At 43.1% G+C, this 27,704-nt stretch overlaps 2 protein-coding genes across 2 annotated transcripts; one reads left to right on the top strand and one right to left on the bottom strand.

The window, feature by feature from the left end:
• Window positions 1-1,237: 1,237 nt before the first annotated feature.
• On the bottom strand, window positions 1,238-8,405 carry LOC137613712 (putative nuclease HARBI1). Its single transcript, XM_068343123.1, has 6 exons — window positions 8,369-8,405; window positions 7,972-8,205; window positions 5,687-5,799; window positions 5,491-5,602; window positions 5,083-5,414; window positions 1,238-1,315 (listed from the first exon to the last, which is right to left on the bottom strand). Exons 1-6 carry the CDS (start codon window positions 8,403-8,405, stop codon window positions 1,238-1,240), a joined length of 906 nt encoding a protein of 301 aa, XP_068199224.1.
• A 14,868-nt stretch (window positions 8,406-23,273) lies between these two features.
• zgc:103759 (U8 snoRNA-decapping enzyme) lies at window positions 23,274-27,076 on the top strand. Its single transcript, XM_068334264.1, has 5 exons — window positions 23,274-23,391; window positions 23,506-23,637; window positions 23,835-23,875; window positions 25,767-26,010; window positions 26,139-27,076. The coding sequence occupies exons 2-5, from the start codon at window positions 23,506-23,508 to the stop codon at window positions 26,364-26,366; spliced, it is 645 nt and encodes a 214-aa protein (XP_068190365.1). The 5' UTR covers window positions 23,274-23,391; the 3' UTR covers window positions 26,367-27,076.
• Window positions 27,077-27,704: the final 628 nt, after the last annotated feature.

The following is a 27,704-nucleotide window of genomic DNA, read 5'->3' as shown; positions in this document are numbered from 1 at the left end:
TGTACATTTCATTTGGTCATCTTTATTACTTACAAATACAAAGTTATTTCTTAGATCATTTTAGTGGTGAACATTCTAATATTCAACATGATTCACTTGTGAACAACACCCACCTCTAACTTTGTACTTGTATGTTCAAATCTGCCCCCCTAATCTGGAGGTCCAAAGAAACCATTTTTTATCTGTTGTCTGTATTTCATAGAAAGCGAATTGGATAAACTTCTGTAACAAACAGCTGGAAATACAGGAGGAGGACATCAAAACATACAGTTGCATATGAATGCCACAGAAAGAACCGCTGGTGTTCACTGAGCGTCTATCTGTACATTGGATGTGATGGACTGTCCAGCTACTCGGCACAAGGTGGGACATCAACCTGGAACTGCCTTGACAGCGTCACCCACCGTGTCGCTCCATACTAATATTAAACCACCTTATATGTATTGCCATTTCACGGAAGTGCGCTGCATTCCATGAGTCTCAGAAGGCAGCGTAATTCCAGATGCTGTCAGCCAATAGCATACGCGTACGGTATCACGTGACTACCTACTACAAATCTGTGATGTAGTGGCGACGTGCATCTTGAAGCGCGAATAGTGAGGGAATGCTGTATTTCTTATTCATGCTTCCAGATAATTTACCTTGATAACTGCAGTGGATGTTTTATGGGAAAACTGTTTCCTGGCCATGGGTAATATATGTGTTGTTGGGTTTCTGATGCCACAGTGTTCACCTTCAACCTCTAACATTCAGTACAATCAAACATCTGTGGCCTGTTTCACAAAGACAGGGTTAACATACCCTGAGATAAGCCTGTGGTTCAGGGTTGACTTACCCTGAGTTCAGAAAACCCAGGGATTCCGGTTTCACAAAGGCTGTTCAGGGGTAGTTTAAGAAACCCAAGGTAGATTGACCCGCAATGTAGCAGGTGAGACAACACTATAAAAAGCCATCATCAATGGAGCCCCGATTTAACAAGTCACGATGACGGCAAATAAGAAACGATGCGAATATTTTACCTCGATTGAGGTTGAACCATTAATGCACACTTACGTTGATGTGCAGCACGTATTCCGAGGCAAGAGCAATAGTGCTGTGGCCACAAAGGAGAGGGAGAAGATGTGGGAGGAAATCGCTGCACGAGTAAATTCCTAAGTTTAAATGTAACGCTGTGTAATTATGATAACATTACGGTGGGGAACAGCGTGAATGCATCCATCCATCCATCATTAACCGCTTATCCGGGGCCGGGTTGCGGGGGCAACAGTCTCAGCAGGGATGCCCATACTTTCCTCTCCCCAGACACCTCCAGCTCCTACAGGGGGAGACCAAGGCATTCCCAGGCCAGCTGAGAGACATAGTCCCTCCAGCGTGTCCTAGGTCTTCCTCGAGGTCTCTTCCCAGTAGGACATACCCGGAAAACCTCCCCAGGGAGGCGCCCAGGAAGCATACAGAACAGATGCCCGAGCCACCTCAGCTGGCTCCGCCCGAGGCGGAGGAGCAGCAGTTCTTCTCCGAGCTCCTCCCTGGTGACTGAGCTCCTTATCCTATCTCTAAGGGTGCGCCCAGCCACTCTACGGAGGAAACTAATTTCAGCCGCTTGTATCCGGGATCTTGTCCTTTCGGTCATGACCCAAAGCTCGTGACCATAGGTGAGAGTAGGAACGTAGATTGACCAGTAAATCGAGAGTTTTGTCTTGCGACTCAGCTCCCTCTTCACCACAACGGACCTATACAGCAACTGCATCACTGCAGAAGCTGCATCGATCCGTCTGTCAATCTCACATTCCATCCTTCCCTCACTCGTGAACAAGAACCCAAGATATTTAAACTCCTCCACTTGGGGCAAGGACTCTCCACCGACCTGAAGAGGGCACGCCACCCTTTTCCGGTCGAGAACCATTGCCTCTGATTTAGAGTTGCTGATCCTCATCCCACTCGAGTCACACTTGGCTGCAAACCGTCCCAGTGCACGCTAAAGGTCCAGGCTTGATGAGGCCAACAGGACAACATCGTCTGCAAAAAGCAGAGATGAAATCCTTTGGTCCCCAAACCAGACTCCGTCCGGATCCTGGCTGCGCCAAGAAATTCTGTCCATAAAGATTATGAACAGAACTGGTGATAGAGGGCAGCCCTGCCGGAGTCCAACATGCACCTGGAACAGGTCTGACTTACTGCCGGCAATGCGAACCAAACTCTGGCTTTGGTAATACAGGGACCGGACAGCCCTTAGCAATACTCCCGAAGCACTCCCCACAAGATACCACAAGGGACACGATCGAATGCCTTCTCCAGATCCACAAAACACATGCGGACTGGTTGGGCAAACACCCATGAACCCTCGAGCACTCAATGGAGAGTATAGAGCTGGTCCAGTGTTCCACAACCAGGACGAAAACCGCTTTGTTCCTCCTGAATCTGAGGTTCAACCACTGGTCTAATCCTCCTCTCCATTACCCTGGAATAGACTTTCCCTGGGAGGCTGAGGAGTGTGATCCCCCTATAGTTGGGAACACACCCTCCGGTCCCCCTTTTTGTAAAGAGGGACCATCACCCCGGTCTGCCAGTCCAGAGGTACTGTCCCCGACCGCCATGTGATGTTACAGAGACATGTCAACCATGACAGTCCCTGCACATCCAGAGACTTGAGGTACTCAGGGCGGATCTCATTCACCCCCAGTGCTTTGCCACTGAGGAGTTTGGCAACCACCTCGGTGACACAGTTTGGGTGATAGACAAGTCCACTTCTGAGACCTCAGCCTCTGCTTCCTCTGTGTAAGACATGGCAGCAGGATTGAGGAGATCAACGAGGTATTCTTTCCACCGCCCGACAAAACCCTCAGTCGAGGTCAGCAGCTCTCCACCTCTACTCTAAAGTGTTGGCTATGCACCGCATTCCCCTCCTGAGGCCATCAACAGAAAAAATAAACAACCTTTTTTTCATAAATTGATTATCAACATCTTTGTAAACAAAATTATTCATTTTAGAACAAAAATCCTTGTTAATATGAAATAATTATATCAAAAAACTTGACTCAAGACAGTGCACTGACAAGGTTCATTCTGAAATATTACGACTACTAATCAGTGCATTAATCGTAGGAGGAATACTGATAATTTCCATATAAAAAGGTGAACAAGTCAATCAAATAAAAATAATAATGAAAATTGGTGGGAGCCCTTGAGGCGAGCCAATCCCATCTAGGCGTAACGGAAGACAACGACACCTGAAGTGTGTTCCGTACATCAGTCTCCTCCGTAGTTAGTTTTTTTTATTTTTGTTTGCACTCACTGCTGAAAAGTCACTTCAGGAATATAGGAGGTTGGACATCGAAGGAGGATTTTAAGTGCTTTTTGGTTGATTTCAGGATATTCTTCCTTGACTTTAGTCCAGAACACTGGCAGAACACTCATTTTTGCTTGTGGGCTTAAATTATGGGCTCACGACTGGTAACCTGTCAGATGACTGAGACCTGTCAAGAGACACGGGCATTCGTCTGTGCCTCATTCTGCATAGAAGTCACTTTTCAAAAGAAAACATTTTACATTGATAATCAATAAAAAAGGAAAGATTCAAACATTCTGTGCCGCACGGTATCTAACGGCCCGCGGCCTAGTATCGGGTCGCAACCCGGCAGAGTCAATCAGCCTGATTGACTCGGCAATAGTTCTATCACAACCTTAAGGCTGTTGTCACCCACATTAATGTGTCATCACCTACATCAAATTCAGTGAGATGAAACATACTGTAAGTAACAGACTTTACCGCAGCCAACAGAAAGAACGTGGACACCAGAAGAACGGGTGGTGGTCCAGCACCCCCACCTCTAATGGAGGCAGAGGAGCTGGCCCTGAGCCAAAATGTGGGAAGGCCAGCCGCTGAGGGAATCCCTGGAGGGACGTCATCATGTGACCCCACCGTCCAAGACACAAGTAATGTCAGATGGCCCGGGATACATACAGTCATGGGGAAAATATCACACCACATTGTTTCCTCAATGTGCCGTTAAGGATATTTATTAATGTATGGACAAATATAATAACAAAATAGCTTATGAGAGCACCTTGATCCCTTTGTAATTGTAATCTTACATTACACACTAACACTAGTTGTTCCCATGCATATACCAATGTACTCCCCACAACAGTTTTTAAGCAAGGTGCATTATCCTCCTGGTTGTGTCACATGATACACACAGGGTTCACTTAACTGATGAGTAAAAGAAAGACATTAACAAGACATTGAAGGACACAAGGATGGTCTAATGATATAGTCCATGACTGTATCGCCTTTTTTTGTAACCTAGTCATATGAATATTAATTTGTCTTTCATATCCCCATTTCCTGTAGTCCTAACTGATGCTGATGGTGCAATGTACCCGGAGGAGCCCCATCACGCCACAGTGGAGTCTGCACCTGTAAGTATGCATTACTCCAAAAATGTCACAAAATGGGATTTCAAACTCTACTGGAAGATATTAATCATCCAGGATGAAGACTTCCAGGAAACAATGCCACCTTCACAGAGGAGGGTTCTGGAAGGCCTTTGGAGGTAACATGTTGTGTTACTGAGAGTCCTCTTCCCATTTTCTAAAAGTCTAGTGATATTTGGAGTGTGACATTTAACTGCCACTGAAGTATTAACAAATTCTCCTTTTGAACAGCGCATGGCTGGCAAACACCAGGAGGGTCCCTCGACTTACACCTCAAGGATCGATACAGTTGAGAAAGATGCCAACCAAACATCAGCAGTTCATTCAGTATGCTTCCTTATGTAACTGCATCTTTTCATGTTTTGATCTATCCACAGCTCCAAAAGAAGGAGCTGTACCGGATCTAACTTATGATGAACATTTTTAGAAAACAATCTGGAAGCCCAAATTTTGCAGCACCAGTTAGAGGTGACCGATGGCTACAGGTGAATCATGCTAACTATTGGCAAGACACAAGAACTAACATTTTCATTTTTATTTGTAGGAAATAAAGAAGACCAAATTAAATGTGACTTGTGCTTTTATTTTTTACTATGGTGGTAGTGATGGTGATTTAATTTGAAAAATAATTCTCGCAAATGTTGTCACACCCTCCTGGACAGTAGGCAGGTGGATGGGGTCGTCATTGGGGTCATCAATTTGTGGGGCAGGGTGTTCTTCTCCTTTAATAGTGGCAATATTATGAAGAACAACAGATGCCACAATTATATCACAGGCCCTCTCAGGGGTTGTCCTGAGGTGACGTAGGCACTGGAAACGTGCTTTCAGCAGGCTTATGGTCGTCTCCACCCAGGCTCTTGTCCTGCAATTACCCTGGTTGAAGTTCTGCCTGGGACCTGGTTCAGGGTCAGGGTAAGGGGTCAGCAGCCGTGGTTGGCATGGGTACACCCTGTCCCCCAGCAAAACACCATCAAACTCCCCTGTAAAGTGGATTCAGTACAGCGGATTAAAGGACAGACAAAGGTGAAATATTGTGCAGATCTTCAGGTTACCTACCACGTTGCATACTGCCACTCACGTAAGACTGACGGTATATCCATGAGTCATGGACTGTCCCAGGCCACTTCGCAACCACATTAGTGATGTGGTATTCCGCATCACATATGATCTTGACAGTGCAGACAATGACAGACGTTAGTTTAACTGTGATGAGCTCTATAACAGTTTGAGACTGTAGTGAATGTAGACGTACCTGCACATTTATGCTGTGAACAGACTTCCTATTCACATAATCACCGTCATTCTGTGAGGGGGCCTTAATGGGAATGTGGGTTCCATCCATACAGCCAATTACATTGGGAAATCCTACAAACAAGTTGAAGTATTCTACCAAGCCTAATGTTGAAGCATGGTGTTATTGCAATATACAGTAATCCCTCGCGGATTTGCATTTCAAGTTGAGCGGCTGCACTACATCGCTGATTTTTATTAGACAGTCACGTGATACCGCACTACACTAACAGACACATGTAGCATTAACAGTACATATACTAAAAATAAATAGAATTAAAATATAAACAGTATAAAATTAAAATATAAACAGTATAAAATTAAATTAAATCCATTTATCCGCGTGCTGACCTCGCCACCTCCCCCCTCTCCTCCTGAGAGAGCCATTGTACCCCCTGATGGCACGGGGCACGAAGGAGGACCTCAGCCTCTCTGTTGAGGTACTGTGTGACAGCAGTCTGTCGCTGAAGGTGCTCCTCTGCTGGGAGAAGGTGGTGTGCAGGGGGTGGCTGATGTTGTTCATGATAGCCTTAACTTTAGACATGATCCTGCTCCCCAGAACTGTCTCCACAGAGTCCAGGCTCAGCCCGACCACTGAGCCCCCTCTGCGGATGAGTCTGTTAAGATGGTCCATATCTCTTTTCCTGGCCCCACCACCCCAACACACAGTGGCGTATGACAGCACACTGGAGACTACGGACTGATAGAACATGAGAAGGAGCTTAGGACAGATGTTGAAGGAGGCCAGCCTCCTCAGAAAGTACATCCTGCTCTGCTCCTTCTTGTACACACAGTCCGAGTTGAGTGACCAGTCCAGTCTGCTGTCTAGCTGCAGTCCCAGGTACTTATAGTTTCCTACCACCTCCACCTCACTGCCCTCGATGATAACTGGTTGTGGAGAGGGAGGTGCCCGCCGGAAATCCAGCACCATCTCCTTCATCTTGGAGACACTGAGCTGGAGCTAGTTCTGTTGGCACCACTCCACAAAGTCAGCCACCAATGCCCTGTACTCCCCCTCATCACCCTCCCGGATACATGCCACAATCGCAGTGTCATCGGAGTATTTCTGTATGTGGCATGTATCTGAGTTGTTTAGAGGGTGAAGAGAATGAGGGAGAGCACGGTCCCCTGTGGCGCCCCCGTGCTGCTGGTCACCATAGAAGAAAAACAGTCCCCCATACGGACATACTGGGGTCTGTCTGTTAGGTAGTCCGTGATCCAGCTCACGAGGTTGGGGTCCACAGCCATGGAGGTCAGTTTGTCCTGTAGGAGCCGGGGCTGGATGGTGTTGAAGGTGCTCAAAAAGTCAAAGAAGAGCACCCTGATGGCACAGCCCCCGGTGTCCAGGTAGAAGAGCACACAGTGGAGGAGATACAAGTTCCGAAGCACAGGCTCGGAGGAGTCTTGGGGAGATATTATCCGGTCCAGCCACCTTATAGGGACGGAGCCTCCGCAGCGTTGTCGTCACCAGGTCTGCAGTGATGACGGTCTCGGTCGTGGTGGGAGCAGGAACTCGTGGCGAGGTTGGAAGTCCAGTGGTTGAGGTGGGGCCGTTGAGCTTCCAGTTAGCCAAGTCTCTGAGAACACAAACAAGCTGGTCTCCCGGTAGCGCTGTTCAGTCCTGCACAGCGCCATCAGTTCGTCCAACTTGTTCGGTAGCGAGTTCACGTTCCCCATGATGACGGAGGGGACGGAGGGCTTGACTCGCCTCTGGTTAGCGGCTCTAGCCATTAGTCTAGTCCTTTCAACGCGACCCGCTCGACATCCGCGATATCTCCGTCGGAGCTCGGCGGAGATGAGATCGCGTGTTGCTGGGTCTCCTTTGACCCTCATGGACATCAACTCCTCCCTGGAGTACACTAGCATATTACTATACATTATCTAAATTTATGTTAAAATAATATACACAGAAACATAGAAAAAAAACGCAAAATTAAGCATAACAAACTCGGTCAGAGCAGAGGAAACTGCAGCCTGCTCGCGCATGCGCAGAAGAAGATCTCTTTGAGTGCTTTAATATGAGTGCTTTAATATAATAATAAGAGTGCTTTAAACAGTCGGCAAGACTTTGGGAATAGGTAATACAGATATAAGGTTAAATATCAGTATGGGGAGGGTTCAGAAACGTTTAAATTACTGTAAGTAATAAACAGTTCGTCGCTATTTCGCATAACGTCATTCTTCACAGGTGGCCCTAGAACGCGGGAAGGATTACTGTATACTTTACAATTAATTAATATCATTTACCCGCAATCCTGTGGAATGCCTCCTTGATAGCCCAGATGGGTGTATCTTCAGGGAACCAAAAGAACCAGAGTAAAAGCCATTTCAGGGCAAGGGTAACTCTCCTGACCGCCCTGCACACAGTTGCCTTACTCAGGTGCTGCTCATCTCCCACATTGGAAAGTCCCCGTTGCGTAAAAACGCAGCGCTGCACACAGTACCTGTTTGGACGTGAGAGCGCGACTCCGATTCGTTCTACTGCAGATGTAGGGACGGATCAGGTCGTCGATATATTCAATTGTCCGGGACTTGGAACGGTACCTCTCATAAAGATAACTGTCAGGGAATGACATGACATCTAAACACGGTCTTAAAATCCTGTCACGCCAGAGATGTGATTCCATGTGCAGAAATGCCGCACCTTCGTGGACGGGATCCTCTTGACCAGGACACACCATGGTTGCGCAATGTTCCCGTAATAATGTTATGTCTTCTTACACGTAAGGCAAGAGTCCAACCGAATCTGGGAATGAAACGGCGTGATCGGCTTTATAAAGGGGGCAGAGTGGGAGGAGACCCTGCTTTCATGAAAAACACCTAGGGTCCATGTCACGAAGCAGGGCTAACCAACCCCGATTAAAACCTGTGGCTCTGGGATGACTTACCCTGAACTTGGAAACCCATGTATTTCGGTTTCACAAACGCTTCTTGGGGTTAGTTTGGTTAACTCCAGGGTAAACTGACCTGCAGTTTAACAGGTGCGACGCCACTTTAAAAAGCCATCATCAATGGAGCCCCGATTCGACGACTCACCATGACAACGGACGAGACGTGCTCCGCTTTACTTTACTCAGTGGAAGTACAGATTGTAATCTATGCGCATGAAAACTTTGAGGACATGATGAGGAACAGTGTTGCTGCTTCAAAGAATAGAAACAGTGTTGCTGCTTCAAAGAATAGAGTTGACTTGAAACTGCTACTCAAGTCATTGCGTATGTCTAAACGTAGTCCGTTGTACTCATGGTAAAATTATGGAGGTAAACGGCTTGAATAATAGTTTATTAAATTATTTTATTAGGTGCACACAGGTCAGACTTCTGCATCATCTCATTAAGGATCCTCCTCTTCCTCATTATAACATAATGACATGGTACAGTAATTAAGTGGACGTTCAGGTTTCAGTTAATGGCAAGACCAACATAATGGTCTTGTCACACACATAAATGTGCTCTCATCTATATCAAGTTCTGCTAAATAAGGACATGTTTTTAAACGTTTTCATGTTAGGTAATTTTAGGTAATTTAAACAGTAAACTGGCATATGCACGTTACAAAACCAGTTGACAAGAATAATATTCATACCATCCCATATACCTATATTGTCGAAGAACTGACATCTAGTCATATTGCTTCAGTTCTTACATCAATAGCGGTGGCATTGTACTGCTTATAACTGCTTTTAGGCATTCCATGTTAAATTCTCTGTCTTTTAGTCACATAATACTTTACTGATAAAAACAAAAAGAAATTAACAGGAAATTGAGGAAAAGAAAGGTGGTCAGATATTTTCTGTTTCCGATTGTTCCTATTGCTTCACATTCTGGTGCAATACAGAGTGACATTTGGCCTCCACTGAAGTATTACCAGTTTCTTATCCTTTTTTAACATAGCAAGCTGGACAGTCCGTCACATCCACTGCACAGTGAAATAGACGTTTAGTGAACACCAGCAGTTCATTCTGTGGAATTCATATGCAACTGTATGTTTTGATGTCCTCCTCATGTATTTCCAGCTATTTGTTAAAGAAGTTTGTCGAATTCACTTTCTACAAAATACAGACAACAGATGAAAAATGGTTTCTTTGGACCTCCAGATTAGGAGGGCATATTTGGACATACAAATAGTGGAGCACAAGTTAAAGGTGAATATTATTCACAAGTGAATCATGTTGAATATCAGAATGTTCACCACTGTAACACTCCATGAAATAACTTTGTATTTGTAAGTAATAAAGATGACCAAACAAAATGTGTATTGGATGTTATTATTGCCCGCTGTGGTGTTGGTGACTTAGACAGACTCTGAAATGATTCTGGCAGATGGTGTCACTGCTCTAACACCCTGGATAGCTGGCAGATGGACAGGGTCATCATCGGGGTGTTCAGTTTGTGGGGTAGGGTGTTGTTCTCCTCTGATAGTGGAAATACTATAAAGAACAGAGCTGCATGACCTGGGTTAGTAAAGGGTCAGCAGCCTCGGTTGGGTATGGGTAACCCCTGTTCCCCAGAAAACAACCATCGAACTCTCTTGTGATGGAAAGCAGATTCATTAGCGTGGATTAAATGATGGAGGCAAGTGATTTATTCTGCCAATCTTTAGTTATTGCATTACAGTCTGTTGCTCAGGTGAGACTCATCATACACCCGTGAGTCAGGAACAAATCAAGACCACTCCGTCTCCACATCAGAACTGAGGGGAGTTCCTCCCCGCCGCTGCCGCTTATGCTTGCTCTGGAGGGTTCTGTTGGGTGTCTCTGTCTGTTAAAGTTCTTTGAAATGTCTGCTGATGTGATTAGGCGCTATATAAATAAAGGTTGAAAATGTGTCCGCAGCATCACACATGATCTGGACAGATGTTAGTTTATCTATGATGCAGTCTTTAACATGTTGAAACAGTAGTCAATCTACCTGTACCTGCATATATTTGCTGTGAATGGACTTCCTGTTCACATCATCACCTTCATTATATGAGGGAGCCGTGATGGGAATGTGGGTACCATCTATGGCAGCAAATTACATTGGGACATCTGAAAAGAAATTAATGTTACTAACCCAAGTCTGAGGTTGCAGCACAATATCATTGAGAGAACATACTTTCAAATGAATTTATCAGATTTCTACATCATTCACCTGCAATCATGTGGAACTCCTCCTTCTATTTCCTCTTCGGGGAAATAGAAAAAACTGGGGTAAAAGTTTAAAGACAAGGCCCACTGAGCATCTCCCACATTATATAGGAAAATTACCATTTCCAAATAAAAAATAAAAAGCTGAACGGAGCGCTACACGCAGTGCTGCTGCAGATGTGAGGATGGATCAGGTTGAGTGTGTGTGTGTGTGTGTGTGTGTGTGTGTGTGTGTGTGTGTTTGTGCACGTGCGTGCGTGCGTGCGTGTGTGTGTGTGTGTGTCTGTGTGTGTGTTGGACAGGGACGTGGATCGGTATTGATCATAAAGAGAACTGTCTGGATATGATTGGACATCTGAACGCAATACAAAAATATTTAATTCTCTGTGAATTAATGCGGAAACTCAACTCCATCAAGGGCCTCCACGTCAAACGGACATAACATATTTGCCTCTAATATACCTCTAAAATACTGAGTTATTTATAAAACCTTACATCTGTAAAACTCTCCGTCCGTCAGAACCAGGAAATTAAGTCGCACGAGCTGCGGTGAAAGGGGATGGAGTCTGGAGAAACCCTGGGTTTCTAGAATAAAATCTGCTACGACCAGGTTAGCTTCAGAGAGTCTGTTACTGCGGTAACAAACCCAGAGGTTCAGTTTACTTCGCTACATGAAACAGGCCAGGGTTACAGCTCTAACCGTTTGTGAAACTGGAAGCCCTGGTTTTGCCTGATTTCAGGGTTAACTTTGTGGTGGGGGTTTCGTTTTTCTTAAGGACAGGAGACAGTGTAAAATACAAGATATTTATTTGTCCATTCAAATCATGTTTAGGTTGAGTAGCAGTACAATAATATCATCAATAGGTTGAGTATGAGTCCAATAACATCATCGATGATATCGACAGACAGGTTCAACAAACAGACAAGTTCAATAAATACTTATCTAAGCATGATGAGAGCTCTGGAGATGATGTAAAAGTCCCCCGCTGTGTTGTTGCAGAGTACTCTGGGTAGATGAAAACTTCAAATACCAACTAAAACATGGATCACATCTCTTTTTATACTCTAAAGGCGTAACTATGGGAGGTGTGAATCAGTTGTTTAACTTCATTCCCTCTGCTCTCCACTAATCTTTCCCCCAGTTTCAGTAGGTGCATCATGACCTCAAGAAGTTAGCAGAGACATCTAGTCGACAGTTTCACATGGCTGATGACATAACCTAATCAGTCACGCGGACATCTAGTGCAGACAAAATTATTAACAGATACTGACATTTACGCAAACACTTCTAAAAACAGATTAGATTCTTGCAGAATCTTTCATGACCTCGAGACTTCCTGGGGCTGTTTCTCCCAAGTGCTGAAAGATTTGACACACACACACTCTAGATTTTTGGGTCAAGAAATGATATTATTTTATTATGTTATTATATTATTTTCTTATATTATTTTATTGTATTAAAAAACTTTCCACCACACTTACCCAGGGTTCCCACTGAAGCGGCTTCGTGACACGGCCCCTCCTCCCGACCAGGCTAGCTTCAGAGTCTGTTACTGTGGTAACAAACCTAGAGGTTCAGTATACCTCACCTCCAGACACAGGCTAGGTTTACTCCTCTGACTCTGGATTAAGTTACCTCCCTTTGTTAAAGCGGAAACCCTGGTTTTTCCCTGATTTCAGGGTTAAGTTACCCAGGTGTTCCACTAAACCAGCTTAGTGAAACGGGCCCATATTCTCTTGTTTTATGTTCTCTCTGCCTTATTTATTTGTCATACTTCATCAGACTAAAATTCACTACAATCCACAATCACAATGAAAAGTTGATCAATTGATTAACTATGATCAGCACCCATTGGGCTTTTTACTTTAGTGGAGAAAATCTATTGCAAGGAATTGATTAAGAATCAATAGCATGAATATTCAAATCTGTTGTTTTTGAATCAAGTTTGTTAAATTGAAAATGAAAATTGCCACTCCAAATGCCTGGCACAATGAAAGAGGAAACCATTCTGTATTTAAAATCCAAATGAATACATCCCCCTATCTCCTCAGGCATTGCTTAAGAGACACCAACAATCATTTTCCCCGAGCGTCTTGAAAGCACTTCTAATTTTGACCGTCTTCACTCATACAGTACAATTACAGATGGTAAACATTTTTGATCACAAATCTTCACAATCTGCAACAGAAGCAACCTACAACACAAAATCAAATTTAAAAATCTCCTTCATTTTATGTAACTTCGGATCCTTTGTAAAATTACAATGGGGCCGGAAGTTACCCAGCTGACTTCACATTGACTCATAACACTCTTTGCCCGTTCAGGTGCTAATAGACTCAGGGGCTGATGACAATTTTATAGACCCTCTGTAAAAAATAACAGACTTTCACTGACTCCACTGGAAGAGGTAACGCACCGAACCACACAGCTTAACTTGAGCTTGGGGCGGCAGTGGCTCAGCGATAGGGCAGATGTCTCGTAGACAGATCGCCCCAGCCATCGGTGGATCGAATCCCGCTCCTGCCATGATGTCACCAGGAGTGTGAGCTGACAGTGGGAGGTGTCAGCTCACCTCCCAGCCACTGCTGAGGTGCCCTGAGCTGCTCAATTTGGGGCGCGTTCCGAAGCCGCTGCCCGTCACTCTGGCTCCCAATGTGTGTGTAGTTTGTGTGCTGTGTTCAGGGGCCCTGTATACTGTCAACTAACCTGAGTGACCATGTAATTTCCCCTTGCGGGGATCAATAAAGTATACTTCTTCTTCACCCTCTGCAGTAATCACCAGGAAACCAATGAGTTTTATCTAATATCTTCCCCACTCACATCAATGATTTTAGGAATTCCCTGGTTAAAACTGCACAACCCCCACATTGACTGGTCCACAAGGGGAGATCATAAACTGAAGTAACCATTGCCATGCTCATTGCCTCAAATCTGCAGTACCCACCAGAGCCCAGAGTCCTGACCACGCCACAGAATTGATAGATTTGAGTAATGTCCCCAGTGAGTACAATGATTTAAAATAGGTTTTCATTAAGGACTCGGTGTGATCTCTACCGCCGCACAGGCCATATGATTGTGGTATAGACTTCTTTCCCGGGGCTGCTCTTCCAACATGAGGTTTTAAAACCTGACAAAGCCAGAACAAGAAGCGATGGAGAAATATATCAATGGATCATTGGCTGCAGGTCTCATGAGAGCTTCTTCGTCTCAGGTGGGAGCAGGGTTTTTCTTTGTGGAAAAGAAAGATAAAACCCTGCGTCCTTGCATTGACTACACTGGCCTCAATGCTATCACAGTTAAGAGCAAGTACCCCTTGCCCCTGCTCGACTCTGCATTCAGCCCCCTTTACAACACAACAGTGTTTTCAAAACTGGACCTGCAAAATACCTACCACCTCGTAACAATCCATGAGGGGGATGAACGGAAGACTGGTTTTAATACCCATTTGGGTCACCTTGAGTACATGCAGCTCCTCTCACATGTTCAACGTCCACCAACATTCATTTTTGTGGTCCACTGATGCCCAACAAGAATGTAGCCACAAGAGGACAAATGTAGTCACAAGAGGACACAAGCCAGTGTCTTATTGTGCCAGTCCCAAGCCCAGATAAATACAGAGGGTTGCATCAGGAAGGGTATCCGGTGTAAAACTTTTGCCAAATCAAAGATGCGAATCAAATCTATGATTTCCATACCGGATCTGTCCAGGCCCGGGTTAACAAAGACAGCCATCGGCGCTGTTGACCTACAGGGCGCCGGTGGAAATTGGACTACTGTTGGTCAGAGAAGGAGAGGAGAAAAGTGTGCTCGCACGAAGAGAGAGAAGAGGAACGCCAAGAGTATAGGACTGAGAGTAGAGACGTTGAATGTTGGAAATATGACAGGAAAAGGTAGAGAGTTGGTGGACATGAAGCAGAGAAGGAAGGTAGACATACTGTGTGTCCAGGAGACCAGGTGGAAAGGTAGCAAGGCTAGAAGTTTAGGAGCAGGGTTCAAGTTGTTCTATCATGGTGTAGATGAGAAGAGAAATGGAGTAGGAGTTATCTTGAAGGAGGAGTTTGTTAGGGATGTCCTGGAGGTAAAACGAGTGTCGGATAGAGTGATGAGTCTGAAGCTACAAATAGAAGGTGTGATGTTCAATGTTGTTAGTGGGTATGCTCAACAGGTAGGATGTGAGCTGGAGGAGAAGGAGGAATTCTGGCTGGACTTTGATGGAGTGATGCAGAGCATACCTAGAAGTGAGAGAGTTGTCATTGGTGCAGACTTCAATGGACATGTTGGTGCAGGAAACAGAGCTGATAAGGAGGTAATGGGCAGGTTTGGTATCCAGGAGAGGAATGCAGAAGGACAGATGGTAGTTGACTTTGCAAAAAGGATGGAAATGGCTATAGTGAATACTTTCTTCCAGAAGAGGCAGGAACATAGGGTGACATATAATAGTGGAGGTAGGAGCACACAGGTAGACTACATCTTGTGTAGATGGTGTAACCTGAAGGAGATCAGTGACTGCAAAGTAGTGGTAGGTGAGAGTGTAGCCAAACAGCATAGGATGGTGGTGTGTAGGATGACTCTGGTGGTGAGGAAGATGAAGAGGGCAAAGGCAGAGCAGAAGACGAAATGGTGGAAGCTGAAAAAGGAAGAGTGTTGCATGACTTTTAGGAAGGAGTTAAGACAGGCTTTGGGTGGTCAGGAGGTGCTTCCAGAAGGTGTTCAGGAGGTGCTCCAGAAGACTGATCAGATTACAGCTAATGTGATCAGGGAGACAGGTAGAAGAGTACTTGGTGTGTCATCTGGAAGGAAAGTAGATAAGGAGACTTGGTGGTGGAATGAGGAAGTACAGGAGTGTATACAGAGAAAGAGGTTAGCTAAGTTGAAGGTAGAGGTAGCAAAGGCCAAACAAGAAGCTTCTGATGACTTGTATGCTAGGATGGACAGTAAGGAGGGAGAGACTGATCTATACAGGTTGACAAGACAGAGAGACAGAGATGGGAAGGATGTGCAGCAGGTTAGGGTGATTAAGGATAGGGACGGAAGTCTATTGACAGGTGCCAGTAGTGTGATGTGAAGATGGAAAGAGTACTTTGAAGAGTTGATGAACGTGGAAAATAAGAGAGAACAAAGACTAGAAGAGGTGACTGTTGTGGACCAGGATGTAGCAAAGATTAGTCAGGATGAAGTGAGGAGGGCATTGAAGAGGATGAAGACTGAAAAGGCAGTCGGTCCTGATGATATACCTGTAGAGGTTTGGAAGTGTCTAGGAGAGGTGGCGGTAGAGTTTCTGACTGGGTTGTTCAACAGGATCTTAGATAGCGAGAAGATGCCTGAGGAATGGAGGAGAAGTGTGCTGGTGCCCATTTTTAAGAACAAGGGAGACGTGCAGAGTTGTGACAGACGAGGTTAGACAGGAATCTCCATGGACTATGATGTTTGCAGATGAAATTGTGATCTGCAGTGAGAGCAGGGAACACGTGGAGGAGAAGCTAAGAGAGGTGGAGGTTTGTCCTGGAAAGGAGAGGAATGAAGGTTAGCCGCAGTAAGACAGAATACATGTCCTCTGGACATGTCTAAACCATCTCAGTCTGGCCTCTCTGACTTTATCTCCAAAACCTCTAACATGTGCTGTCCCTCCGATGTACCCATTCCTGATCCTATCCTTCCTGGATAGGATCAGCATCTTCATCTCTGCTACCTCCAGCTCTGTCTCCTGTCTTTTCCTCAGTGACACTGTCTCTAGACCAAACAACATCGCTGGTCTCACTGTAACAGTTAAAATGTTTTATTTTTGAGCATTTTGTTTTTCCTTAATTCACGTTATGTGAATTTTATCGAAACTTTGTTCTAATTTTCTTTTGTTTTTATTACGAAGCTTACCTTGTGCGTGCTTTGTTACTTCTGTACCTCCTGTGCTTCCATAGTCCCTCCCGTCTGTCCCCCAGAATGATGTGCTGCATTGCTGGGGGTAGGTTGTGTGGGAGCGCTGCTCCGCTATTTTTCTATTTTAATGTGAAATGTGAACTGTTTGCACTGTAAGCTCAAGGATGTCATAATTCTGTGATATTTCGAGTAGTTTTTTTTTTGTTTCTGACATTCTTTTTGAATTTATTCTGTTGATTATAATGAGGTGAAGTTTTGGCGCTTACCAAGACGCAGCTCCGGGTCATGTGACCAACGGTGACAAAGAGAGGCGGGAGAGTAATATTTGGTATTTTGTCTACTTAGAAGCAGAGGTGCAGAAAGAAGACGTTGGAAGACTAAATAATTATTGTCTCCCACAGGTATGTTTAATTTTTGAATGTTAAAGATCATTTTGGTCTTTCAATTCGACCACATGATTATTTTTATTTTATTTCAATGTATTATATGTGATTGAGGACTGTTGTGAGCCTCTACAGAATGATGTGCTGCATTGCTGGGGAAGCAGAGGTGCAGAAAGGAGACGTTGGGAGACTAAATAACTATTGTCTCCCACAGGACACAAAATAAAGAAGAGAAAACTCTGCTATTTGAGTCATCCTTTTGCCGGCCTGTTCACAACCGTTACATCACCACAATTTTGTAAACCTTTCATTTTAGCAGAAACCCTTCCATCACATTTCACACCTGACACTTTTGTCCAACCATTCCATCCTGCCTGTACATGCTTCTTCACCTCTTTTCCACACTCTCCATTGCTCTGGAGTGTTGACTGTACGTACTTAAAATCCACCACCTTCTTCATCTCTTCTTCCTGTAACCTCACTCTTCCACTTGGGCCCCTCTCATTCACACACATATACAGTGCAGCTAACCTTCATTCCTCTCCTTTCCAGGAAAAACCTCCACCTCTCTAGTTTCTCCTCCACCTGTTCCCTGCTCTCACTACAGATCGCAATGTCATCTGAAAACATCATATTCCATGGAGATTCCTGTCTAACCTCATCTGTCCGCCAGTCCATCACCATACACTCACAGCGGATCCCTGATGCAGTCCTACCTCCACCTTGAACTCCTCTGTCACCTACAGCACACCTGACCACTGTCTTACAGTCCTCATACATGTCTAGCACTTCTCTAACCTACTTCTCTGCCACGACTCCCTCATACAATACCACAGTTCCTCTCTGGGTACCCTGTCATAAGCTTTCTCCAGATCTACAAAAATACAATGCAGCTCACTCTGGCCTTCTCTGTACTTCTCTATCAACATCCCCTAAGCAAATACTGTATCTGTAATATTCTTTTTTGGCATGAACCATACTGATCTTGATCAAAGTCCAGAATTTCTCCTTCTCCTCCAGCTCACATCCTACCTGTAGAGCATACCCACTAACAATATTGAACATCCCACCTTCCATTTCTAGCTTCAGACTCATTACTCTATCTGACACTTTTTTTTACTTTACTTCCAGGACATTCCTAACAAACTCCTCCAAGATAACTCCTACTCCATTTCTCTTCCTATCTACACCACGATAGAACAACTTGAACCCTGCTCCTAGACTTCTAAGCTTGCTACCTTTACACCTGGTCTCCTAAACACAGTATGTATATCTTCCTCCTCTGCATTATGTCAACCAACTCTACCTTTTCCTGTCATATTTCCAACATTCAACATCCCTACCTCAGTCCTATACTCTTGGTGTTCCTCTTCTCTCTCTTCCTATGAACACACTTTCCTCCTCTTCTTCTTTGACCAACAGTAGTCCAATTTCCACCGGCACCTTGTAGGTGAACAGCACCAAGGGTGGTGGTTGTTAACCCGGGCCTCGACCGATGTGGTATTGAAGTAATACATTTGACTTGCATATTTGATTTGGCAAAGGGCTTGGGACAGGCACAATAAGACACTGGCTTGTGCCCTCTTTTTCGCTACATTGCAAACTGGGAAAAAATATATTTTAAATTTTTAAATAATTAAATTAAACATGACATAGAAAGAAAGAAGGAAAGAAATATTTGATTTTTAAAAAGTATATTCATTCACAGAAAAACAAATTAACAAATTACTCACACACATACAATACTAAAAAGGAAAGAGATTCACACAAAAAATTCATACAAAAACAAATGAATAGAGAAAATACACAAGCTAAACAAAAATACATAAATTAAACTAATCAATGACCAAATACAAAATTCTCACTGAAAACAGAACACAATACATCACTGACACACCACAAGTCCTTAAAAATTTCCAAATCTTTCATAGTTAATAGTTAAAATCAATTCTGATTCCTTTGAAACATTCTTTTTAAAATTACTTTTGAATCACTACCCTTAAGAGTCTGGGTCTGCCCAGTGTTTCTTCCTAAAAGAAGGAGTTTTTCCCCACCTCTGTCACTTATGCTTACTATGGAGGGTTCTGTTGGACAGAGTACTTGACCCCAGTACTTGAGTAAGAGTACAAATACTTCTGGTAAAAATTTACTCTGCTACAAATAAGAGTAGCCCAGTCAATACATTACTTGAGTAAGAGTAAAAAAGTACTTGCTTTTAAATGTACTTAAGTATTTAAGAGTAAATGCTTTTAAATCTAGTTAAAGTAAAATTAAGAGTAAATTCCTATTTTTTTTATCTTTGATGAGAATGGACCTGACTGAATTACTGCATTTTACAATTTTATATGTAGTACCTTGTATCTCGTTTCAGAGAAAACTCTTTGAAACCACCTGCACTGATGTGCTTGCCTGTAGAACCATTGTTATACTGTACCAAGCCTTCCCCAACATCTATAAAAATGGAAATAAAATTAATGGAATCATCAAAGAGGACAATTATGTCAAGTGCGCTTTGTCCTTTTTCACTTCTACAAACTCGAACATATCTTTAAGATGAGGCCATGGGTTTTCTTCCTCCGCTCATAAAACTCCGGCTCATCATGTTCATCAGATTCAACAGAGACTTCTTCGGCAGTCGCCATTGTGGTCTTGTTTTGAGCTGATTGGGTAGGGGATGACGTATTTCCGCTTTTACGTAAATCCCAGTTGAAAACTTGTACTGTGATAGGTTTCCTTCTTTGACGAACACTGCGTGTGGCCAATTGCATTGGAGGAGGGGGGGAGGGGGGCAAAAAAACAACAACAGGCAAACCTAAAAGTAACGAGTATTCATGAGCCTTCTCAGAAATTATCTCGAGTAAGAGTAAAAATCTTTGCCTTGGAAATGTATTCGAGTAAGAGTAATAAGTATGAAAGAATTCTAGTATTTGAGTAAAGTAAAAATCCTCAGAATCTGTACAGTACAGTACAGTACTTACGTAAATTTACTCCGTTACTGTCCACCCCTGTCTGTTGGGTTCTGTTGCCCATTGGGATAGGATAGGATGGTGGCCCATGCACATATGTGCTCTATGTCGTGCATATATGGTACATTTGACAATAAAGTTGACTGTGACTATGACTATAATCTGTATGACACTCAAACAGCTATAGAGGAGGCCAGAGTCCAGGGTGCCACTCTGAGAGAGCAGCTGGCTCAGAGAAATGAGGGCCCACACAAACTCTGAAAGTTTGGAGTTTGCAAAAAATGATCTCACAGACAAGAAGAGCCTGCCCTCTGATGGAGGCCACCTGTCTGAGTTCCAGGAGGACAATCTGCAGTTGCTTTATCTCATTTCAGAGTTTATATCTCTCTAAATGTAATTTTCGCTATGGCCACTAGGGGAATCCGTGAGCCTCCTGAACCAAAAGGAGATGTTTGGAAGTTAAAGGGATCCTATTATGAAAAACATTTTTTCAGGTCTCAACATATACATAGTGGTCCTTCCTAACCCTACCAAATCCTAGAATCTTGAAACCAAATGCTTCCTGCATCAACAAATATCTGAAACATTTCAAAATAAACGAGGAGAAAGCTCGGATTAATAACAATACTCTGTGTGACATCACAACTGGCATGAGTGACAGAGAGATTGAATTTTGTTTTTGGCGGGTGCTCCTGGAACGCATTAACCACGTGTAACAAGGGATTACTGTAAATAGATAATAAATTAGAGAATAAAAGTGTACGCAGAGGTAAACAGTAACACCTCATTAATCATAGTTAATGCGTACCAGCACTTCTCGTTGAAAAACAAAATTCCACGGTACGGCAACAAACTATTTATTTTATTATTTACAATAATTTAAACGTTGATGAACCCTCCAAATACTGATATTAAACCATATTGTATCTGTATTACCTTTTCTCACCCTCTTATAGACTCTTTAAAGCACTTCTGTATTAGAGAAAAGTGTTTCTTTAATTTTGCGGCACAGTGGCGCAGTGGGTTGCGCTATTGTTGCACAGCAAGGAGGTTCAGGCTTTGAGTCCCGCTTTGTGTGGAGTTTGCATGTTCTGCCCATGTCTGCAAGGGTTCTCTCTGGGTTTTCCGGCTTCCTCCCATCTCCAAAAACATGCGCTTCAGGTTAATTGGCCGTTCCAAATTGCCCGTAGTGTGGTTGTCTGTCTCTGTGTGGCTCCACGGCGCACTTGCGTCTGCCCGGAGTTTGCCCTCACACCCTAAGTCGGCTGAGATAGGTTCCAGCTCCCCGTGACCCACTATGGCGGATAAAGCGGTGATTAGAAGATGGATTGATGGATGTTTCTTTAATACACGGAAGTGCACGGTGTTGCGTGAGTCTCAGAACACAACGCAGACACAGATGCTTGTGCATACGGTATCACGTGACTACCTACTAAAAATCCGTGATGTAGTGAAGCCGTGAATCTTTAAGCGTGAATATGCGAGGGATTACTGTGTACAGTTTATAGTGTTCTATAGTGTTCCATTTGTCCTCTTCCTCACTGCGACCTAGGTTAGTGGATGGAGATAAAGTATTGACTTTGCCCAACAGCCAACAGATCAATATACTTTATGAATACAGTGTGTTTGGTCTCACTTCTCCAGTATCATCTCATGTTTCATTACACTGAATTAGCTAAGCTCACTGGTTTTGTTAGCTAGCGATCTCTCATTGTCCTTGACAACGGTCGGGAAACACATCTTATATTACCTCCTGTCATTTGTGGTAATCATCTGTTGCGGTCTCGATGGATTTTTGTCCCATTTGAAAACATTCTGTGTTTTACTCCACAAAATATTTGTGATGTTCAAAGGTGGTCTCAGTTGATCAGCCCATGTAGTGCTTGCATAATGGAGCCATAGAGTCACGGTCAGCTGACTGAGAAAGCAGCTCCACACTTGGCGCAGAGAAATTAATTTATATCATGAAAAACAAGATAGAAAAATGAAAAGATATAAATGAAATACATAGCAATAAAGTTACTGAAAGTTAAAAACTTTTAGACTATGATGATCTGTCCGTAGTGCACGTGCGTTCACATGGCGCATGTAAACAAAACGCATGCGAACCGGAGGGGGGAAGGCAGTTTTGATAGAGAGAACTTTCGGGGCGGAAGTGATTTTATCATTATTCAATTGGAGATATCAAGGACCACGGATCCGTTTGGGGAAAGACATTTCAAATATAGTGTAGTTGGATGTCTGGCAGTTGAATGGCATGAATTAAAAAAAGGATAAAATGGGACTTTTAATTAAAATCCTGTCTTATTTTCAGGTGGTCTTAACAGCAAAGGGAAGGGAAGGGCTTTTGGAGCAACACAATTCACCTTCAAACAAAGAAAACCCCTGATTCCTGCACACCCAACCCTGCTTAAAGGCGTGTCTTCTTGATGTTCTGTTGACACAACAGTTCACTGTGCAGGTAACCATATTTTTGGAGTTAATCGCGTTGTGGATTGCATTGTTTCTTATGGCTGCCATCCTGTGTTGGGCGCCAGTGATGTATGACGCCCACGTGACCACTGAATGTGGAAGCTTCTGCGGTGCAGATTTTAAGCTTTTCTGACCAAAGGGATGATGCTACACATATAGAATTTATTTTTTCTTCTATTGTTCATAATGATGAACAACATATATGTCACTTAAAATTAACTTTACTGTCCCTTCAAATGATGTCCAACTCCCCACATATCTGATATCTATAGATTCAAACTTGTATTGTTAAACTAATGAAAAAAAATGAAGAGTAATTCTTGATTCATAGCTGGTCAGTACTGTTTAGTTTTGCAACTTTGTGTGTCAAAGGAGCATGGATTCAGACAGCCTTTACGTTTTCTCCAGTTTTACTGAGTGAAAGATACACACATTTGCATTTGTGTGGGATATTGTGAAAACTGGTCACACTGAATGTCATATGGTTAGCCTGTAATAAAATGTAAATATAAATTTAGAAAAATAATAAAAATTGAAAAATATTTAAAATATTGGAACTGTACGACTTTACAGCAAAACGAATTATATGCAGTACAAAATATTTGAATCATTGTAAAAGACTTACTCAAGGGGCTTCATAAATGCCAATATGAAGATTTGAGGCAGAATCCTTTTTATCAATTTACTCCACACCAGCAGAGGGCGCTAAAGCCACAATGGTCAAGGTAAGATTGCGCTTCCTTTTAACGTCCTGGTTTTGTCAGAACCGTGATAGGCTTCACAGACACACACAGGCCTTCAAACCAGTGCGCAGGTTCAAATGCTGTTGACTTGAGCTTATAAGTAAGGATAAGAACATACAAGATGTTGTGTTTTTTGTATGGTGTCTTATTGGCAGGGAGAGGTCTGCAGATTGGTCAGTGAGTTCAGCGCTGTGTGTGTACTTCTGTGTTCTAGATGGCGAGTAGACAGCTGTCGAGGGCGGAGGCACTGGCGTGCTCAGACTGCATGCATGCATGTCATGTGATGCTCTACTCTGACACAAATGCTCAGCTGTTTGGGAAAACTCCCATCAGACATATTATACTGGTGAGAAGCGAAATTTACTCACTCTCTGTATGTGTATTTCACTGTTAATTCTGCACCCACAAGTGATGTAGACCTATATTTTTCTGTCCGTTTTGGGAAAAAAACGAAGCGTGTGTGGGTGTGCGCGCGTGCGCACTCACATGTGTGTATGTGACCACAATGTGTGTATGTGACCACAATGTGTTCATTTCCCACAGATGCAGATGCGCTTTGACGGTCTGTTGGGTTTTCCTGGAGGGTGAGTCTTTCCTGGTGCTGCTTTTATTTGTTCTTCATATGTGCAAAGGTACATTTGGCTTTAGAAGTTTTTTTTTTTCTTCACGGCTGAGTCCTATGAAGTATTGTGAACTGATAAAGAACCAAGCAAATGTTCACACTTTATCACTGGAATACAGATATTCAGAATTATAATTAAGGTTAAATACATAATGTTCTTGTTTGCAACTTTACACCAGATACACATTTGAAATTAGTTTTGACAAGTACAAGAAAAGACTGGGAAAGATGAACAATGACTTTCCTTCAACCGACATGTCTTTCCTTCACCGGACATGTCACCCATTGAGCATGTTTGGGATGTGCTTGACCAGTGTATACGACGGCGTGTACAGGTTCCCACTAATATCCAGCAACTTCGCACAGCCATTGAAGAGGAGTGGACCAACATTCCACAGGCCACAATTGACTATCTGATAAACTATGCGAAGATGTGTTGCACTGCATGAGGCAAATGGTGGTCACACCAGATACTGACTGGTTCTGAGTCCCCAGACCCCCAATAAAGCAAAAAAAAAAAAAAAAACATTTCAGAGTGGCCTTTTATTGTGGGCAGTATAAGGTACACCTGTGCACTAATCATGCTGTAAGGTCAGCATCTTCATGTGGCACACCTGTGAGGTGGGATGGATTATCTCAGCAAAGCAGAAGTGCTCACTATCACACATCTAGACAGATTTGTGAACAATGTTTGAGAGAATTGGTAATATTGTGTATCTGGAATGAATTATAGATCTTTAAGTCCATCTCATGAAAAATGAGAGCAAAAACAAAAGTGCTGTGTGTATTTTTTTGTTGAGTATAACTTGGTTGGTTGCTGATCATGTGTATCTGTCATTGTAGTGGTGATAGTACTACTGCTGAATTCTCTTTGGTCTAGCCCGGAACCAAAATGCCATGGATATGTGCGTGCAGCCAACAAGTTTCTATTTCCCCAAGACAGTTTTGCCTTGTACCACCTTGTCATTAACTCATACTCATTTGACCAGACTGGCTTTACTTTTGCTTTTAATCACTTTAACAGTGGCACAAAGATGCAGTTTGCTGTTGCTGAACTGACAGCAGCTATTGTCTACTTTTATAAAATAGAATATTACACATTTTTATGGAGAGTTTTCAGAGAGTAAGCTTTTAGGTGATATGGTATAAATAGAGTTGACAACTGTATGGACAGCACTTTGATGGACAATGGGATCACATGCCAGAGTGAGATCACATTTTGATTTGAATTTTTTTTTATTCACATGCTACAAATGAGTTGCTGTTACTACAGCTTCAGCAAACCTCTCTCAGTTGCATGTGATACCAAGTCAAACACTGAGCTATGCAGAATTTATATAATTCCATTGATATAATTAATGAAATTGCCGGCACAGCGGGTCAGCTCCCCGTGACCCGCTGCGGCGGATTAAGTGGAAGAAAATGGATATTTGTTTAACCTTACATGTATTCATGTACAAGGTCTGACACCTTCCTCAGATGGGGTGTATGCTAATGTTTTAGTTTGTAAGAGATCTTTTTCCTTTTTTTTTAACGTCAAAACTGTTAATTATTTTCCGGTCTTGTGGCTTCTGGAGACTTGGATTACTATTTATAAACTGTATGAAATGAATTTCATTTTTTGTGTTTTTATACAATTTAAAAGTTCCCATCTTCATTTTTGTTCCTTTATTTTGATCACTATCTGGACCCAACGCGAATTGTGCACAAACTCCTTGGGCTTTCAGTGACATTTTGATCAACTTGATTTATTCACTTGCCTACTGTGTCGTCTCAGGAGAGCTATGTGGCTGACATTGTTTATCATTTTTAATAACTAACCTCATGTTTGACCCCCACCTCCCACACTTCAGGCTTGTTAAACCAACAGAAGAGACCTTGGAGGCAGGGCTTAGTAGGGAATTTTTGGAGGAGATGGGTGTAGATCTTCCTGTGTCAGTAGAAGATCATGTGGAATCCACCCATGTCCCTGCTTCATCGACTTCCTCATCCACCTCCCACCTTATCACTCACTTCTACGTGAAGAAGGTGGATGAAAAGCAGATTATGGAGGTAGAGAAAGCAGCTGCATCCGCTGCAGTGGATCATGGACAGGAGGTAGTAACAGTGTGTTTGTACTTTTCCTTCTAGAATAACTGATTGCAGCCATTTGCCCAATCAGATGCTCTTATTCATCACCTGTTTTCTACACCTCCCTGCTTCTCTCCATCTCTCGCTCTCCTCAGGTCCTGGGGCTAGTCAGAGTCCCAATCTATACCATGAAGGATGGGGGAGGCCTTGCAGCTTTCCTCTCGCACTCGTTCATTGGAAATGCTCGCTTCCAGCTGGTCAACTCTCTGCTGCGCTTCAACCTGGTCACCCCTGAAGAGTTGCACAAAGCCCACACACACTCTCTGAGAATATGCTCAAACACAGCAAAGGATTTGAAAGCTGCCCTCGCATTGACAGAATAAAACAGGAAACGGTTCTGAAACACACTTACACATGCATCACATTCCTGTGAGAATTCCTCGCGACTACGTTTTCATCAGCATGCTGAAGACATTCGATTCTATGTTTTGTCTTATGGTACATATGTGATTTTGTTGCAGAGTTGTGTGAACATTAAAGAATCTGATCTTCTCAAGTCTTTCTGAATCACTTTCACATGTGGTCCTAGATGAACTACATGTCTAAATTGTGACCATAAGACATTTTGGAACCGTCAGATGAGAATATGCCAGGTGTTGTCGTCAGCCTGTCCCAGCAGTGCTGTAAAATAATCAAAGACACTATCAGCTGTTTGTGAGATGATCCTGAGCAGAGGACCAAGTGTTTGCCATCCAAAATGTCACGCATCTGCTCCAGTGCATCCATTTCAGATGACTCGTGCAAAAACATACTGGTATGCCGTTTCAAAGGACAAAGTAATCCACATTAGACAGATCCAGGTCATTAATTATGAAGCATCATGATAAATATGAACTGACCAGAAATGTCAGAACTGAAACATGAAGCTATAAATCTCAACATAGTCTGAGATACAATTAGTCCATCAGAAATATTCACACATCTGTTTATGCACTGTTCTGAGCTGGTGATTCAGAATTGCCCTCTGCGTCAAACAGTTTAGGGTAAACATGAACTGCTTTATCACGAATAAAATGAAATCATTTCCACTGTCTCATATTCCAGATTTTTTCTTTCCCTCAAGCAATCAGAAGAGGTACCATCAGGGATTGGAATGCCTTATTTCAAGACCTTGATTTATTCTATAGATAAAATGTAACAATACTCTCTTCCGTGGGGTAGTTTTCTTTGTCCATCTCTTGGATGCTCACATTTTTGTAGATTTAATTTATACAATTATTACGCGGCGATGATGATGACTTCCGAGGATTAAATATGGCTTTGACATAATATAAACCCTACAGGCAAAGATTCGATTCTACTTAAGTGCACCCTTGGTGCACATAATGTGCCTGCACCAGATGTTTTCCTCATTCCCAAAGAACTAGCATTGAGCGAATGCGCTGCGCCTAACTAGATCTACTGTATCACTACTGTTTTGCAGATAATGAAGCTGACATTATCCTAGTTGTATAACTGTACAATGAAGAGATACAGCGCCAATATAGCAATGAGGTTACCGGAGTAATTTGGGCAAGATTAGAAATTGGATGACATATGGAGGTCAAAGATGGAGTGACTGAATGAAGGATGCTAAGTGAACACTTTCACTCATCCCTTAGTCAGTTATAGAGTAGATTATATTGTTACAACATTTTGCATAGATGTCAGCATCATTTCAT

The sequence above is a fragment of the Antennarius striatus genome, chromosome 2 (assembly GCF_040054535.1).
Source record: "Antennarius striatus isolate MH-2024 chromosome 2, ASM4005453v1, whole genome shotgun sequence".
Lineage (NCBI taxonomy): Eukaryota > Metazoa > Chordata > Actinopteri > Lophiiformes > Antennariidae > Antennarius > Antennarius striatus.
Note: the sequence above shows the minus strand (reverse complement) of the source record. Positions and strands in the feature narration are given on the sequence as shown.